This window comes from Saccostrea cucullata, unplaced genomic scaffold (genome assembly GCF_032062105.1).
Source record: "Saccostrea cucullata isolate Sc308-1 unplaced genomic scaffold, CSIRO_AGI_Scuc_v1 ctg4555, whole genome shotgun sequence".
In the NCBI taxonomy this organism is placed as follows: domain Eukaryota; kingdom Metazoa; phylum Mollusca; class Bivalvia; order Ostreida; family Ostreidae; genus Saccostrea; species Saccostrea cuccullata.
Genome location: NW_026931250.1, coordinates 250 through 20,376, shown reverse-complemented (window position 1 = coordinate 20,376; position 20,127 = coordinate 250). Strand labels below are relative to the sequence as shown.

Sequence of the window (20,127 nt, the reverse complement as noted above, 5' to 3'; positions counted from 1 at the left end):
CGGAATTTCATAAATATTATGGATTCTGTTGAAGATTACGCCAGGCGATGGGACAGATATGAAAAAGAGGACATTGACACGCTGTCAGAATGGATAAAATGTATCAGATCCATGTTGAAATCGCGAATCAAAAGATTGAGGGGCAATATAAAAACCATCTATCCTTCTGTATTCAGTAATCCAGAAGTGAAAAAAGAATTAGATAGATTACATGATAAGTACGTACTGGTCCCTGCTGAAAAAGCAGGTAACAACATTGTCTTTGTTTGTAAGGCTCATTATATAAATTGTATTTTAGAAGAACTTGGATTTAATTCTACAAGTGGTAATCCTACTTATACTCATAGTTCCCTTTCTAAGGAAGAAATTCTTCAAAATCATATGTCAGTTTTGAATATTTTTAATATCCCGAAGAACCAATATGAATTCGAACAACCATATATATATATATATATATATATATATATATATATATATATATATATATATATATATATATATTGGATTCCGAAACTTCATAAGAATTCTTACAAACAAAGATACATTGCGGGTTCCAGTAAATGTTCAACCAAGCCTCTTTCTTTACTCCTCACTAAGATATTGACAGTAGTGAAGGAAAAACTTCAAGAGTACTCTGCAACAATATATTCAAGCAGTGGTGTTAATCAGATATGGATACTCAAAAATTCCAAAGAACTTTTGGACAATTTGAAATAAAAAAAATTTACCAAAATCAACAGCTTAAAAACTTTTTTTGCAAAAAAAAAAAAAAAAAAAAAAAATCGAAAAGTTTATAAGAGGAAGGAACCAGAATCAGAAATCCACTACATTAAAGTTTCTCTCCATGACAGCGTCCAAACCTACAGGCCATGAAGAGTAAAGGAACTTTCGGGATAAAGAGAAAGTTAATGTTTTGTCACACCAACAATTTTCGCAAGATATTTCAACCTTTGACTTGTTTCATTTCCCAAACTTGAAAAAACACCTTTCTGAAAGAAAAAAAAACAAGTACAGGAAATGATAGGATCCACCATATTCCAGTATACGAAGGGCCATACTCAAAAACGTGTCCTAAAACAATCAGATATTGGATAAAAATGTTATGAACATATGTTTTAATCAAAAGAGAATATTTAAGTGAAATCATTAAGACTTAATCATTGAAAAGCGTTTTTTTTCTTTCCGAGCACCGAGGACATTATTTATTGAAAAGCCCTTGTACATGTACGCAGGACCTTAGTCTGTTTGACTGGAATCCGCATACTGGAATTCATGGAAAGGCATTTTGGAAACTCGATATCATCAATTTCAATTGTAGTTCATAGTGTCCTTCGTTTCTCTACATTTCCTCAGGTGCTTCAAACAATGAACTTCACAGTTAATATATATGGTGAAAACAAACATCATTAAAGCTCAAAAGTTCATTAAAACCATACAAATCGGGAGCAGAGCAAACGCAGATTACTAAAACATCAGAGGTGGGATCAGCATTTCTGGAGATCAACAAATCTTATCTCTAAAGTAGCTAAGGTGCAGTCGAAAGTGTCATTGTGTCTCTATAGATGATAATGCTTTCAACAGTTACATTGTTTCCTGCATATTCATTGGTTCTGAAGAAAGATATTTCCAATTGTTTTCTGTGTATAAAGAGGTTTGGTGACTTCTTCTTGCTCACAAATGCTGTAGCAAGAGCTTAAGTCCTTGAAGTAGAACAAGCATTATCGACATTAACAGTCTTGTCCCCCAATAGCACCCCAAGACCTGTGGACCAACAATTTGAATCACTGCAATGTAGTAACCTTAACAACAACATTTTTCCAAATCTTTTCTATTATGATTACGCCAGACGTTGGGCAAAACATGAAGAAGAAAATCTAAACATTCAGTCAGACTAGATTAAATGTTTTAGAAATATATTTATAAAAATCGTACGAGTATAAGAAATTTTAAAAGGTAAAATGCGAACCATCTATTCTTCCGTTTTCACTAAGTTTTAGTTGATCCAAAAGTAAGAAAGACAACATTAACAATTTGTAATGGTTCCAAATGTCAAGGCTTGTAATAATATTGTCTTTGTTTTCAAAGCTCATTATTATAACTGTATTTTGGAAGAACTTGGTTTTTATTCTACTTCTGAAAATCCAACTTATACTCGCAGTTCAATTTCTGGAGGAAAAATTTTTCAAAATCACATTTCATCATTTCAAACTTTTAACATTCCAGTCCACCAAGGTAAGTTCGATCTACCCTACCTAGATTGGATTTTTAAACTTCTTAAAAATCCTTACAAACATAAATACATTGCATGGTCAACGCTATCCTTATTCCTTAAAAATCGTATTGCTGTTAAGAAGAAACTTCAGACGTACCGTGCAACAACATATTCTAGAAGTGATGTAAATTCCAAAAGATTGTTCGAAGAATTGGTCTCCAAAATACACATAGATTTTGTCAATCAGAAACTAAATTCTTTTTAACATCAACTCCAGAGTACTTGTATTTACAATCAGATTGTCTTTACAATTTTGCAAATGACCAATGACAAGGTAGGTAAATTTACTAGTTCCATTTTTATTTTTAAAAAAAACAAGCTGTCAATGATGTCAGAAAGCCTTGACTTTAATCTATCGTGGGAAATAGTTGTATATAAAGTGGAAAAGTCGCAAGTTTTTAAGCTGTTGATTTTGGTAAGATCTTGTGATTTCATATAGTCCAAAAGTTCCTTGGAATTTTTAAGTATCCACATCTGATTTACACCACTTCTTGACTATATTGTTGCACAGTACTCTTGAAGTTCCTCCTTGATTACTGTTAATATTTAAGTGAGGAGTAAAGAAAGAGGCTTGATAGAACGTTTGCTGGAACCGCTATGTATCTTTTATTGTAAGGATTTTTTACGAGGTTTTGGAATCCAATTTAGATATTGTAATGAAAAATCATTTTGGTTGTTTGGAATACAAAACAATATTCAAAACCAACATATGATATTGCACATTTAATTCGTGTTGAATTGTTTTATGCTTTGTTTTCAGCCATTTTAATGTGGACACATATCATAATTTATAGAAATTTTATTTTTTGCTACAAAGAGCGACAAACATGTTCAAGTTTGTTGGCATTTCAAGAGTTATTTCTCTTTATATATTGCGATTAAAAGCATTTAAAGGTACTTGGACACAGATTTGAAGTTATTATTTTCTCGATAATATTACGACATATATTTTAATAGCATTTCACACAAAAATTAATTAAAAATCTTATTTCATATAAAAGATATTAAAACTAAAAAATTTTTGGCTGGCTTGATTGACACATCCTTGCACTTTCACAAATTAATTTTATTCTTAATCCTTAGGAAAAGTGGCAATCTCGTTTTGTATAAATGAAAAAAATTAATACTATAATCCAGAAAATTCAGAGTAGACATGTTCGAAAGCAAAACAAGCACACAATATGTTGTCAGTCCGTGCAGTTGTGGTAAGCAGACTGTGACGATTGAACGCACCCGGTGAATTGTAAACATAAACAATAACAGAACTCGTGCCCTGTTTACAAAAACTGTGTACATAACACGAGTGTGCTCGATTTGCTAAACTCTGTACGCATCTCTTAGATCGGAATGACGATACTTGTGAAGGAGTTTTGCTTTCTAATATTTATACTCTGAATAAAATTATTTTTCTGGATGAAAGTTTTAATATTTCTCATTAATACACAACAAGATTGCCACTTTTCCTAAGGATTAAGAATAAGGTTAAAATTTGTGAAGGTGCAAGGATTTGTCAATCAAACCCGCCGAAAATTTTGAAGTTTAAATAACTTTTAATAACTTTTAAATAAAATAAGATTTTTAATTAATTTTTGTGTGAAATGCTATTCAAATATATAAGTCGTAATATTATAGAGAAAGTATTGACTTCAAATCTGTGTCCAAGTACCTTCAAACAGGATATACATCTTCAGTGTACCTATATTGTAGAGTTGTATTCCCCCCTTAGCCAGTTTTTCCTTAAATGGACACATGAGTGTTTTCGACACAAGAATTCCGAAATTCGGTGTAAAATACCAGCATATGCTCAAATTATTGCTTTGTTTTATTATTATTTTTTTTTTGGGGGGGGGGGGGGTATTATTTGGTTTATTTGTTCAACATCCCATCGCGAATTTGTCACTCATTTTCAGACGCCATCACTTTCATGTACTCTTCACCGAAGGCTTTGAGCAGTAAAGAATAGAAACGCAATAAAAATCTTGAGAGGGCAATTACGGGTCTTTTAAAACATCTAAGGAGGGATCAGGAGCCTTTGGGGAGAAAACACCCACAGTATGCTGCTAACCACGATCAAGCAAAGATGCATAGGCCATCCAGTGTGTAAATGGCCTGACTATGAGTATGTAAAACAGAAGTCAGCATTCGACTTTTTGATAGATGGTACATATTTGCTGATAATAAAAATTTATGGGCAATTGTACTTGCGAGTGATGACTTCTAACAGGACTGTTGATATACTTGCTTCGTTAACCTTCTTTAAGAAATTGTTTCTACGTAGAGCATGCTCTTGTCTATCGAATCGACTAGGATTCATAAACTCTTCATGCAGGTGCTAAGAGTACATTGCTACATACTAGTAATTAAGAAAAACTGACGATAGGAAAGTTTGTCATCACTTTTGTAATAAAGTTTTTTTTTTGGTTAGGTTACCATTATTTTCGGTTGAAATTCTTTAATTATGAAAGAATTGTGTTAAGACTTTATGATATCTTTTAATTATGTCAGAGAGGGGAAATCCTATTCTAAGAAAGAAAAAAAAGGGAAACTGGCTCTATTTTGATATTTCTCCTCTGGGAGACAACCTCCTCTGAAGTACAGAAAGAAGCTTGCTATGGGGGAGTCTACAATACTAGTACTTGAAAAATAATTTATATTCTCTATATCCTTCTTTGGTTGAGTTGTACTTGTATTCAACATATTTGTAGTTACACTGTACAGTTAAAATGCCTTCCTTCAGTTAAAACCAAGTATGATGGGGGTTGGTGGAGATTAATTGAAGGGTAACCAATGATTTTTATTTGAAAATCATTGTGCTTTAACATTTTAACTCCTGTGAACCACCTAACAATTTAACAGTGGAATGTTTTTGGGATTCCTCATTGAATTAAGAAATGGATTTTTTATGCCATTTCAAATCAATTAGATTTAATCCCCCCCCTACCAAAAAAAAAAAAACAACAAAACTCCAGGCTTGAAAGATATCTCCATCTGCGGAGTAATCATATATTTTCCCCCAATCGTATATATATTTTTGATCAGACGTAACTTTTTAAATTAACACAATTTCTCTTACATCAACCAATTTTTCTGTACAAAACAATTTGCACAAAATCTTTTCTTCATTTCCTTATCAGACAGACAGAATGATTCGTCCAGTACAGAGAAAGGACAAAACAATTGTTTACCGTGCTTTCCTTACACTAAAACAAAGTGCTGACGTCTAAAGTTATAGTCAGAAAATAATTCTGTCTTCAAACCAGAAGACATCTGTTCTGATCAGTCCGGACCATTGCATGACTAGTTGCTGTATCGTCTGCCATCTTAAATCGGCCTATACTCCAAGAACAACACGTCTGTTTCAGTATCAGCATTCAACGGAACTCCCCTCTGGCTAGCTAGGCAGACAACGGAATCTCGACAGTGTACTATATATCCCTGATCGATGGCCAACACAGATTCCAGAAGATGACAAATTATTAGCCTATTTAAAGGTAAACGTCTAATGCAATGGGCTGTTGTAATATAGTTAATTCCAAGTGATTTCCACTTATTTTTCCACAATTTATTAATTAATAAAGAAACAAACAGACTTTTTGATATCAGTGCTAGCTCGCAACAAAGTATGCGAAGATGAAATTTCAAAATGTGCGAGTATTTTCAGTATTAGTGAGTGTGTGGTTGGCTGAATAGTTAATTATCTACATGTAAAAGATATCCCCGATTTTATTATTATTTTTTTATTTATTTGTCCTTTTCTTGAAATTTTATTTATTAACTGAGTATATAACCTGTCATGCAAGATGCACAATAATTGAAATGATAATTATGTCATAATGTGAGTTAGTTGTTTTTAACATGCAAGATATGTCATCTTGCAAAATAAATGTGTTGACATGCAAATCATTTATGTGATCATGCAGGATAATTATGCTGACATGCGACTTATATATGTCAACATGCAAGATAATTGCTTGCACATGCAATTCATTTCTTTGTCAATATTCTTGATGTGCAAGTTAATTATGCAATAATGCTAGATAGATATATTGAAGTAACTTGAAATATCTCTTGATTGTGAACATAAATAAACAGCATATCAACATCTGACATAAACATCTTGGATGTTAACAGAAGAAAAGTGATATTGTCCTAAAATCATTTTTGATTATATGTCAAATCAATCCTGCTGTTAAAAGAAAGAAATATTGAATATTCGCAGCGAGATAAACTTATACACTTAAGTTAAGATATATCGTGCTCAAAGTTCCAAATTTCAGCATAGCAATGCCTCAAGTACTGGAAAATGTCATTGCCCTAACATATCAATTCTCACCCAATAAAGCAGTAAACGATATGCACCTGTAAAAGGGCTTTGAACCTTTTAATATCTAGTACATTTTTTAAATTAGTGCTTATTAAAAGTAGATTTGAACATTCTCTCTTCTCCATGCGTTCACAAAACGTCAGGGGTCCTGAGTCAACACGTTTTCGTTTAACGTCAAACGTTCCTTGCGGGAAGACCTACTCCACTACAGAGTCACCCTCCCCCCTACCACCCCACCCGAGTTTATCATCCCCTTCTTACCTTTACGTGTACTAAAATCGCTTAATCTCCGTATAGATTATTCAGTTACAAAACCTTTACAGCGGTACATTTTCGCCTCGACTTTCTCTGAAAATGGACCATATGATTTGGATCAGATCGTTTGTTCATCCGAATAGCTGTTATTCTGTCATTGTGAAACACTTTAGTTTCCCAACTAAGCCTTTAAAGAACTGATATCTTGCAATGAAAATCTATCATAAGTTAGTATGTGGCTTGAAAAAGTACAGGTCGTTCTAGTGGTTTTTGAATCCTAGGCACTACTTTTGTATCACTTCCTTAAAAAATCTATGTAGTTTTCCAACAATCTTTCGGATTGGTATTTACCAACAACTGCCTACGACACATCTGTAAAGTGACATGGCCAATTAAAAATATCCAACGAATAACTACTGAAGCGTAGAACCAACGGCCCTCAAGATCAAGAAACGAGCATGACAATGGATTGGTCATACATGGAGAAAACCCCAAAATAACATCACTAGACGGGCGTTGGACTGGAATCCAGAAGGTCAAAGAAAGCAAGGGTGACCATTACACAGTTGGAGGAGAAACATTGGAAAGAACCGCCTAAAACAGTAAAAAAAAAAAGAACCGCCTAAAACAGAGTAAGGCAGAGAACGACTGTAGTTGCCCTATGCTCCACAAGGAACGAAGAGGACTAAATAAGGAAGTAAGACAGGTTGTACACGGAGGGTGTGACCAATGGGCAGGGGATGCTCACTCCTCTACTGCACTTGATCCACCTCTGGATGTTTCAGAGGTCCATGTTTGCTCTGCTCCAAAATCTGCATTGTTTAATGGGCCTTTGAGCTTGAAAACGTTCCGTTATTTCCGTTTTTAATTTGCAAAAAGAAAACGAACGTTTATCATTTGAGCTAGGTGGGGAAATCATAAGTTTAAACTATATATAGGTACAATTCACAACAAACATGTTAGCCAGGCTGACTTCGATCCCGGTGCCTTGATGCTTAAAATATGAGATAAGCATCTTTCTAACTGTACTACAAGACAATTTTCTACTTTTTGAATTGGTTTATTATAGTTAGTAAAATTTCAAGGAAACATTTCTAAATCGTTACAACAGTCGGTGTTGATGGTTGGGGGGCGAGTGGGTTAAGTCTGATTAAAATCAAATCTTCCAGTAGCTCCTATATTTTGATGGTTGCTTAAAAGGTCCTTCCACCTGACCATCAAAATCAAGGAGTTGGTTGAAAGTTTGATTTTAATCAGACTGGAGTGGGTTATTGTTACAGGGGAATACATCTTCCTTGTGGAAAGAGAGCTATATATTTTTAAAAAATGCAGCAGAAAATCTGCATGTACATATTGACGGAAGGATCAGTTGGAAAATGAGTAAATCTGAATTTCAATACGGTTTTTATCATGTTAGAAGCAGAAAGACTTCGGAGAGAAAAGGAACGATTCAATATCTGTAGTGTTGGGGAGAAGGACACGGTTTAACACATGCTTGAATTATAGGTTTATAATAACAGAAATCACAACTGTTCTCTTACTTTACATATTCCGATCATTTGCTGCACATATCCAGCATTTTTGTGCAAAATGACCTAATCCAACCGAAGAAGAGTTATTATATCATAAACAAATATTCACATCACATACACTGTAACTGTTGACTAAAACAAACATAAATATTAGTTTAAGAATCTAAATTAAACGTGATACATGTACTAACATCTATGTCAAGATCATTAAAAAAAACTTTGTTTGCTAAAGAAGAAAGTTGTACCTAATTAACTGCTTCGTACATATAGTTTGTCTGGGAATTACGTATATGTTTAGCATCTATACCCGAAAGATCTGGCTCCAAATTGTTCATGCGTTTATGCTTCGAGTGTTGTTATGCCTGTATACCGACAAATTAGCGTTGTCGGTTGCCTAATGATGTACTTTGCAATAAAAGATAAAAGAGTTTGATATCAATTTAAAATTAAAATAGAATTATGGAATCCAGGTTATTTGATCAATAATAGCTCATCAAAGCGAGCGACTCTTGTTATGGCCAAATGTCCCGAAGAAAATCTATTTTTGGTACTTCGTTTTCCTTGGAGTTAATCACCCAAAAGAGAGCTTCAGCAATGCATATGTCCAAAACATTATTAGATTAAACAATGAAATGTATATAATTGACTGTGCATTAAGGAGACTCAAATTTTTGTTGTATAAGTTTAAAAATTTACCAAGTTTAACGAATTTACTGGGGCCAAAGTTTAGAGAGCATATGAAACAAATTCTTCTTCTAAAAGTTTTAAAATACAATCACATGCCCCATGAATCATGTTTGCTTTCTTTTTGTTCCGTCCGTCTGTCCATTTCTTGTTTGCATAGAAAAGCATGCATCGGGCCATTTTGCAGAAAACTACACCGTTTGTAACCATTAATAACGATTTATTTAGTGCTTTACACATGTCATAAATGCATTTACTCCAAAAGTGCATTTACGGTCTGCACTCTTTTAATGCAGTTTCGTAGACTGTTTTTGTCGTTGAAAGCGAATCAAAATCACAGAAGAATAATTGAGAGAATATAGTCTGCTTTTGACTTAATAAGTGACCAATGCAGATTGAGAGACCAGGGTTTTCAGCTGGAAGTCGGAAACGTCAGAAACAGAGGCCGTGAAATGTCAGTCCAGCACTGCCTGAAGACTGGTTCCGTAATTGAGGTTTTTTTCCTGGATTTGAGATTATAAATCAGCCAAGCTCTGACGGTTGCTCTGGGACTCTGTTTCAATCAAAGATACTGTGGATAATAATGATTGAAAATCTCACTATTTGTCAATATACTGCAAGCAGGCCGAAATGCGGATGAACATATTTCAGTGATGAGCTGTCCAGTTGATAATTCAATTAATCATAAGATGGAGAAAAGTCACATTCATGCTACATGAAGCTCATTCAATCCTCTGTCCTCGCCAACAACAAAACAGATTTAGCTCAGATTAGCCAATTTCGTTTTCGTTGTCGAAGTAAATGCCAATTTGAAGGGAGAAAAACGTTGTGGATATATTAATGAAAAATATTTCAAAGAGAAATATTTTTCCATTAAAACCCTTTCTCTTTAGACTTACGTAATTTTTAATAGCTCTGAAAAATAATTGTGCCATACATCTTAAACAATGAAAGAAATAGTTTTCATTAAGGAATTGTTAGAATTTGTAGATGTATGTCCTCTAAAGTTTGTTTTAGATCGTTAATTCTCGATTTATCTGATCTTTTTCAGTTATTTTCTGAACAATCTAAGGTGTTAGATCTGAAAAAAAAGAGTATATAGACTTGCTGAAATCAGTTTGTGCTCTTTTAAATTTTTTGATTCTTCTTCAAAATGGACGAACAAATTCCATTGAAAGACTTGGTCCAATCAAATCAGACACCGTTTATACCATAAAAAAATCCAACTCTATGAAACAAGTTTTAATTAAAATGGAAATCAACGGTTCTTAAATCAAAACAGTCTTTCCAAAGCTCCAACGTTCAAACATAACAAGGTTAGAATTTACATCACAGAAGGTAAACAAAGACTAAAATCAGTCCTATCACAAGTCCCAAAACTCCGCAAGCGCAGTAAATAGTTCCTCTGTCTGCTTTTTTGCCAACTCGTTCCAGTTCTCGGATTTCTCTATCTAGTCTGTTCATGTGTTCTTCACTCTGGAAAAAAAGGTAGAAAGTGAAAGGAATATTCGTACTAAAAATTGTCCTTTACTGAAACTATACTGCACAAAAAGGCCCGAAAAACAGCAAAATTATTAAGATAAACATCGAAGACAAAATTCTCAAGCCATTATACATGTATCACAATCCCTTTTTTTAAACTGGGCCATGATGAAAAATGAGATTGTGGTCAGTTATGTATTTACACAAGTTATACGTTTATGGCGTTGTTAATTTTTAATTTAATGCATGGTGGAGGCAAAATTGGTTTGTTTTTTTGTCTGTTGTTTAATGTCCCTCTCGAGAATTTTTCACATTTATGGAGACGCCACCATGCACTTGCCGGTGGAGAGCTGCAAAATTTGTCCTATTGTCTTTCCACAAATTTTATTTAAAAATAAACTTTGAAGTAGTCATAACAACAAATTTTATTTTTAAATAAAATTTGTGGAAAGACACTATACTCGGCTCTCATGGCCATCGAGCAGTGAGGGTTTTTTTCCCCACACCTTCTGCACACGACACGGGGACAGTCTCATCCGAATTCGAAGGACCTTAATATTGGTGATGTTATAAATTTTGCATTAGCTCTACGTAGATACTAAGTAGCTTAAAATTTACAATCATTATATGTTGATTAATGGATGACTCGATTTTTTTTATTTCTTTATATTTTTTTTACATACATTCTACCGGAAATACAATCGATGTAATTGAATGAATCTTCGTAAAAGCACTGATCAGTACAGCTGCACTGTTTGCATTCATCAAACAAGTACAGCAACAACTCATATTATTTCCCCGAGGAAAAATTATACTTCATTTGAATGAAACACGAAATATCTTTTAAACACCTAATTGCTTCTTATCCAGAATTTTCCACACATTTCCTTCTGATAATAAAAACAAAATTATGCATGATATTAACATTGTTTTGCGTAAAACTATCAAATGAAGGATTATTCAATAGATATTAACGAATCAATGTTTGGCATTCTGCTTCATGTTTATAAAATGTGGTTGCACTTCACTATTTGTAAGATGAAACATATGGAGATAGCATACCAGCCCAAAACTCCATAAAACAATAAAAAGAACAGGAGCAGAGCAAAAACGGACTTCTCAGAAAATCAGAGGTGGGATCAGGTGCCATGGAGGAGTGAGAATCCCCTGCCGACCCTTCACTCCGTTTGCTACTTGTCATGATCGGGAAATAACGACAAGCAATGGAATTTTTTGACAGTCTTTAGATTTAAATAACTTTACATCAGACTTGTAAATACTATCTAAAATTTCCAGGAAAAAGGCTTAAGTTAGGAAGGAGTTCCAGGTCCTTATTTTGCGATATTGTCAGAATGTATTTCAGACTTATATTTGATTTTTTCACCGTTTTTAACTATTCTTGTAGAAATTTGATGACAGAATTTATAAAAAATTATCATGGCAGTAAATCGTGATCAAGAAAAAAATATATCATGGTACAAAATAACTCTAAATTAAAGCTGACTGAATTTATTTTTTAAGGAAAACACACTCAACGATACTGTAAATATTTGAAATAGAAAACGAACATTTTCTTCTTTTAAAAAAACCGCTTCCACAACAAAATACAGTTTTTCGTTGTTCTTTTAATAATCATAATTAATTAATAAGACTAGAAATCCAGGCAATAATTTAATTTATTAGAAGAGAGTCTCCAACAAGTCCAGAATGGTTTCCGGTTGACAATGATATTTCTGAAAATTTTCTTATCAAGTCTCATGCAGATAATTAAGGCAATTCAATTTGACATGAATTCTCATTTGACCATGACCGTGGTTGTAGTTTTTAATTGTATTCTTCTCTCTCTACTACTATGTTTACATCTTTTCCAATTTAATCTTTGAGGAGGCATTCTACTAATTGGTAGACACTACATGCCTTGTCTCCAGAAATCGCTCCCTACGTAGTCATAGCGTCTTTATAATTAGTAAAATCATTGATATCAAACATTTCACATTGCTTGTTAAGGTATCACTATGGAGCTTCATTTTCTGACACTGCATATATTTTTTTGTAAAAAAAAATTAGGAACAAGCATAATTAAATGTGGAATTATTCATGCTCATGATATGTTTTTTAGAAATAATTTCAATGCCAGAGAACGAAAAAGAGAAATTCAATATCGAAAAATACAGATACAAACAAAAGCGAGACCTGTATGTGTTCCTTGGGGGCCCATCAAAACTAACATAACCTGTTATTTTACCTGGACATCAATTATTATAAAAATATGAAGGTCAGTATCTAATGCTACCTGGTAACAGTGTGTACAAATTAAATTAATTATTCAAATCTTTATTCATTTTTTCCTTTTTGTGTACGTAAAAATTATCACACTGTTGCTAGAAAAAAACCGCATCTGATAATAAATTTCCGCATATCGTGCATTTTTAATAAGTAAAATCTTTATGTATTTTCCGCGTGACATTTAAAAGTTTATAAATTACTAAATAGTTATATTAAACTGGACATTTTTAAATATCACAATTATTGATACATTTTCCTTAATGAAATTCACAACAGCTTGTGCTGCTATGATATTTCTCATCACGAGGCATGGGCATACCTTTATAAGCTGGTACTTAAATGGGTATATTAGGTTACCATAAAAAGGCTTTCTTGCCGTCTCGTCAACCAAATAAATCTTATTGTTCTTAATCCACGTGCTTACTAGAACCTATCCATTCAGATAAAAAACCTAATTAGAAACCTACACGGGGAGTCGTTCCGTCTCCGAACCCCCCTAAATACCCCGTAAAAGTGGGATCATATATTGATTTACCACATACCCACATTCACCCCGAGATAAAATAAGCATGAAAGCATGTAACAAATCAAAATTAGTCAGAAAGATTTTACAAGCCCCAAAGGAAGATTTAATGCTTTAACCTGGACTTGTTTACTTAGTATTATGTGTCCTAATGTTTCTGATCAATATGGAGTGTCTGTATTACAAAGCTCTTATCATGACATGGAGGATCAGTTCTTATGCTGATGCAACCATGCATGTAGATTTTGTATATCAGAACTAACTATTAAAAAATAAAATAAAACTCTCTTTGCTCCCGTATTTAAAAATTCGAGGGCATAAATCTTTGCTCTGTCCGTCCGTCTGCCTTTCTCTATCATGTTCACAAACAAACTTTAAACCTTATCCATAACTTTTGATCTGTCTGATTTAGGGATTTCATATTTGCATGTGTATACTTTGTGACAGTTCTTCGGATGCTTTCATACCCCTTGGCCTTGACCTTGTGACTTGAAGAATCCATTGGCCTTGACCTTGTGGTTTGAAGAACTTAACAGTGGGGACACTGTGGTCCCATGAATTTTTATTTAAATTGTCATAATGATTTTACGCATTCAACGACTTTGAAGTAATTGTACACTTGCATTTAATACCACATGAAATATCATACCGCATTAAATATAAATATCATGTCCATTTAAACAATACAAATCAGGAGCAGAGCAAACATAGACTTCTCAGCACATCAGAGGTAGGATCAGGTGATATGGACAAGTAAAAATCCCCATCTTGACCAGTCACCGCCGTGTGCTCTTTGTCATGATAAGGATAATAAAAAAAATCCGTTGACAATTCTGTGTGTAAATAATGGCCAAAGAATAAGTATGAAAAACATTAGTCGGAATTCGACTTAATGACATTTTATTTGCTGATAAGGTTGTTGTATAGTCCATAACTTGCAAAATGACGACTTTAACAAGACTGTTGATATTCTTGTTACACCAACTTGTTTGTTAATAGCTTGCCTGGTGTTAGAAATTGCTCGTGGGTACAGCATGCTCTTGCGTATCGAATCAACTGGGAGGCATAAACTCCAAATGCAGGTGATGTTTTTTTCTACATAGGTGAGGAAAATTAACGATTAAAAAGTTAAAGTCATCACGATTATCACAAAATTTCGTGTTATGTTTTCATTAACATCTTTTTCTGGTATAATATCCGAATAAGAAACAAAATAATGTGTCAGACTATGTGGAACTTTTTTCAAGTTTTACTTTGATACATCGAGTCACATATGAATGAAAGTAATTATTGTTAATTGTTAATACATCGTCGATACATCTTAATATCGAGTTGAAGGCCAAAGCAAAATGTTTTCTTTTCTTAGAGGTCTGCTTGTACTCATGGGAATTCCAATGAATTGTTGGAAGATCTGGTCTCCAAAAACTACATCGATATTGTCAATCAGAAACTCAAGCATCTTTTTAATGTCAACTTCTGAACGCTTGTGTGTACAATTATAATATTTTTAAGAATTAAATAATTCTGCAAATGACCATTGACAAAGGAAGCAAATTTACAAGTTCCATTCTTATTTTTTTAAAGCTGACAATGATGTCGTTTAAAAAAATAGACTTTAATTTATGTGGTGAATGTTGAATAATGTTTAAAAGTCATACGTTTTGAATTCATTAATTTTGTTAAAATTTTGTGATTTTATATTTTTAAAAGTTTCTGAAAGTTTCATAGTATCCACATCTGATATACAAAACTTCTCGAATATATCTTTGTACAGTACTTCTGAAGTTTATCTATGATACGAGTAATTACCCGAGTACTCGACTACATTGTTTCTGTGAAACACATTGCAAACTCTGTTCTATAAGATAATACGTTTCATTTAAATATTTTTCGTAGAATATACATTACCAGTATCTTATAGAAAGCCCTAACGTTACCTATAGGCTATAGGTACATTTTTTAAGGAAATTACAGAAAATTTTTTTTATTAGAATTACAAGGTATAGATGAGAGAGAAACTATTTAACAAGCATCAGTCTATATATACTCCATTCTTTCTACTGCAGAAAATGAATGGACAGCCATTGTCTTTTCTCTTTTGCAATAAGACCTTTCCCTACGCAGTAATGTTTTTTCTATCATCTTAAGATATTGAATTACATTTTGAAGTCCCCTCTTAAAAAGTGTTCATTAGCTGGGAGATAAATAGGCCGTTTCGTTAATTCATGTACAATTTGATCAATAGCATATATGTACGGGCGCTCTGATTATCAAATAATATACAATACAATAGGGAAAAACCGTGCTTATAATCTAATTTGCATGCAATGAGATTTTATTGCTGCTCTAAATAGCAATGTTATTCTACATTCTCAGAAGATACCTTAGCTTTTAGGAAGACGAACATTAGTGATGCAAGAATGAATCAATCGGCTAAACAAAAGCCGAACTCAAAGACATTGATTTGTAAACAATTGCATTTGCATCTTTTCTTTCAACAAATACTACATCGCCCTTTGTTTACATTTAAAGGCTACTTCTTCTTTCATCAAGGATCTAAAAATGGCAAGAGAGGCCTTGATCGAATACAAGTGTTTTGGCATATACAATTTGCATCACTCCACAATCAAGCTCTAAGCTATCGATGCTCCTGGAATTCCCATGTTGTTAAAATCATTAGTTTATTGGACATTAAATGCATACATGTACTTCCTTTGTAAAGTTAACTCAAACAGAAACGGCAGATATTTAAAATAGGAAGGCACTGAGGCCTTGGAAATAATGGAATTTTTAAATTAATATTTTCTACAATGTTCATTCAGACAAAATCCCCATGCTGCTCTGGGTTGTTGCGTCATTTTGAATCTTGATCACGGGGGCGTTTCCGAGAATCAGACTTTATCAGTCACATGGTCAATAAGACTGGACAGCTTCTGGTATCGGAAATTACGTCACGTCAAGGAATCAAAATGATTCACAAGATTAGTCAGAATAATTAGTACAATGTATCTTTAATCAATAAAAATGTAATTGGGAGAGGGGTTGTGAATTACTTCAGTATCTCTCTCTCTCTCGTGTTCGTCTTTTCTTAGACGATTGTGTATAATTACATTAATTTTAATTTCTTCTTTTTAATATAGTGCAAAGTACATTCCCATTTTTCTATCATCATTTTGTTTTCCTCCTTCAACATCTGACAAATTTCAAGTTTCGTCACCCTTTATAAAAGTCCTCAGCGCATTATTTTCTGACGCATGCTTATAACGGACAATTTAATGTAAACTTTGAGTAAGCTTATTTCAGTACAAGTTTATCTTTTAAAAAGATTGGTGAGCTAGCGCCGTAGCAATTTTTAAACAAAGAAAGGAGGATCCGTGATCAAGAGATTAATTTTGCTGAATTTTTTAATTTTTATCGAGGCTGAAGAGTGATAAAGTTATAATTGTTTTGTGAAGTGTATTTTATAGACACATAGGTAAAGAAACGTCATTTTGTTTATGACCTTTACTGGAGAGGGGGAGACTTATAAAATATGGAGAAGATGCTGATTGAGGCATTGTATTAGCTAGTTTAAGAATAGAATTTCTCAAAGTGTACGTTGTATAAAGAAATCCAGAAAGATGTGAAGTAGCTTGGTCCCTTGGGTCATCTTTGTCAAGAAATGTTAGGTTAAAAGCCATACACATCAGAATTTTTTTTTTTAAATAATGAATTTATTCGTTATTTTTAGTGTAAATTCTTATTTCTGGAATTTATAAGATTGGCTGAATTGACCAGACAGTAAGAAATTAGAGTCTGTCTTTGGTTGTGCTTAGACGTAAAAAAAAAAAAACCCTTGTCTTAGTTTAGAACAATCAGAAAATGACTCGGGCTTTTCCGTCAGAAAAAAGGAAAATTTGAAGTATTACAAATATGTAGTTATCTTTAAAGTGTAAGCTACACAATAAATAAACTTAGTTATTTAATGCTACTGTACAACATGATACAACGGAATTGTTATCGTATGGTCTACTATAGAAGTTTTCCCAGAATGCACGACCGTGAAGCTGAGCATGCGTATCCAGGGAATTTGGACTAACGTAGTTGCTAGCGCTCGAGAGCGCTAACAACAAACTGTCCTAAAAACTGCTAAAATGCTATTCAATCTCTTCCTTTTCTGAAAGCCTTTGTCAAAACTAATCATACTCTACCCATGAAACACTGAATTGCTAGTATGTTAAAGTGACAAACTTGGCTAGACAGCTGGATGAAGCAATATCTCGTTCACAGTCGTCAACTATGCTGGGAAGATAGGAAGTGACGTAATTTAATCATTTTACAAAATCTAAATTAGGAAACAACTTGATAACGTTCCGGTCTATCGTCACAGCTTTCCGATGCTAAACATGGTCTGAATTTATCTTTTACGTGTTATTAAGACAGATATATAATCGATTGGGGGAAGGCTATCACAGACCAAGTGTAAAACGATTTCATTTTGTCAGAAGACTGCCGCCCCCAAGTTGTTTCAGCAATCCTATCATCTCCTTTATCACGAATGAGAAAATAATAAAGCTTAAGTTTTCCCCCAGTGTAGCAATCAATTCTTTGCTACTTTTCCATACATTTTGATTATCAGATACTTTCATCTGAATGAAAATGAAAGCAGTGTTAGAATATATTCTTTTTTTTTAAATGAATACTATTCAAGTGTAGCTGCATCCAAAGATACGTGTACTACCTTAATTTAAGAGTTCATTGAAGTTGCAGAGAATGTAACATTAAAAACCTATCCTTCAGCTATATATTTCTTGCCAAAACTGTATCTCCATAATGGTTGCCAAATTATTTTTCAATTGATTAAAATACTGATACTTTATTTATAAAGATGAATTGTTAGCATTATACAAATGCTATCACACTTACCAGAGTGGTGGGGAAGTTATTAATGCTGTTAGAGCTGCCACCGGACGCCACTGTGTGGTAGCTTCCTATGGTGTCGCTGTATCTCACCGTTTTCTTCCCGCTGTCTCTTTTGTGCTTGGCGTCATTGTAACCACTTGGCCCTGGTTGTGGTGAAATAGACCGTGACGAAAACCCGGATAAAGGACGACCCTTATTCCAAATATTGCAAGGTTTTACAGACAAACTAGATTCAGAATCTGTCACACTTGTCTCGTGAATCACGTGTGAGTGTCTCTCCAAACTACTTGGTAAACTGACCGTTTGGTCCACAAAGTCGTCTGGCACTTTGTGCCTCGTTTTTTGCCATCTAACGCTTTGACTTTGTTTTACAGAACAGTTTGACTCTGAACCACTAGGGCTTTGATGAGACAGAAATGGTTGTTTCTCTGAAGTCCCATCTTCCTCGTGATATGAAGATATAAGCGTTCCATTGCACACAATCCGGGGTCGCAAATCTATGTTTATGACTTCCGGTTCTGTTTCATCTAGATAGCTGCTGTTGTTTAAAAGTAAATCCGACCCCGACAACGTTTCCGTTTTGATGTCCCCACAATCGGTCGGATATCCATAACCATTTTCATTAGTTTCAGTTGCTTGCTCATGTAAATCGTCAATTGAATGTGTGTTCCTTGAGGTTGAAAACTCGGTTTCTAAATTTCCATTTGGAAGATTTCCATTCACTTTAATATGACCAGGCGGTCCTCCATTGCACATGTGATTCTTGTCTTTCCTGTGTATGTTGGCAATGGCAGGGTGAACACATAGACTATTTGACTGTTCGCCGGACCCGTTTATATAGTGTCCTTTGTCACTTTGGCGTCTTTTTTCGCGAGCTATTTGGCAACAACTACCGAACTCATCTTCTTGTCTGACCTGAGATTGCCCGTGAAGAAGCGGGTCGCTATTCCTATGGTAAAACAACGATGCAGGTAACCTCACATCCGAACAATTTTTGGGAGTAAAAATCACTGGAAATCCATTTAACCCATCTTTTTGAAACGGTAATAATTCCAGAGATTTTGAAGTGTTGTTATTTTCTGTTGTTGTTTTCTTTTGCAACAACTTGACGGCATCCATACACGAATATGCTATGGGTTGAGTACCTGCAATACAACAAAACAATCAATTTTGGCTGAATTACATGGCACCAAAACACCTTCTGCCGATTCACTATTCATTTAATGGGTGATTATCCAAGCCCTATCTGCATAATACGTTCTCACCTCATTTTACTTCACGCAGCTATTTCTAAAATCGAAACATACAGAAGGATGGGGAAAGCCTAGTCTTTTTACCATAGAGAGAATGTGTCTTATCAGTTCTTGACGTTTGTCAGTCATAATTGCTTCGTGCCATACATAAAATCTTCAGCTGTACCAAACATGAAATAACCAAGGCATGCGTTGGTTCTTATATTCCATCTCAAGGGGCTTTTGATAGCTTTGTGCTATAACAACTATTCAAAATTTCTTCAAGGAAATTCGTTCTACGAGATCTCTTACCGAGGTGCTTGTGCGAAAAGATTATCCCCATTGGGGCCTATGACAGACCTAATCAATTCACTGTATTTATATAAGGGTAGTTGGCCATATCTTTTGAAAAGTAGATACCAGGACATTAATACTTCATATATGTTTTCTTTGTGGAAAGACTTTTCATTGGATATTAACAAACTTGACCTTTTCACCCTGACCTTCGAGATTCCATACTTATGAAAAAACTTTAACCTTGGCCATGACTTTTGAATGGTGAGGGATATATAGTGCTTTCATACTTCACATATGTAATCCTTGTAAGAAGACCCTACATTGGATACTAAGAACTT

General features: G+C 34.0%; 1 protein-coding gene across 1 annotated transcript; it reads right to left on the bottom strand.

Moving 5' to 3' along the window:
* Positions 1-10,294: 10,294 nt before the first annotated feature.
* On the bottom strand, positions 10,295-19,790 carry LOC134231980 (uncharacterized). The gene is made up of 2 exons (XM_062713928.1): positions 18,264-19,790; positions 10,295-10,543 (listed from the first exon to the last, which is right to left on the bottom strand). The coding sequence occupies exons 1-2, from the start codon at positions 19,377-19,379 to the stop codon at positions 10,397-10,399; spliced, it is 1,263 nt and encodes a 420-aa protein (XP_062569912.1). The 5' UTR covers positions 19,380-19,790; the 3' UTR covers positions 10,295-10,396.
* Between the last annotated feature and the right edge of the window lie 337 nt (positions 19,791-20,127).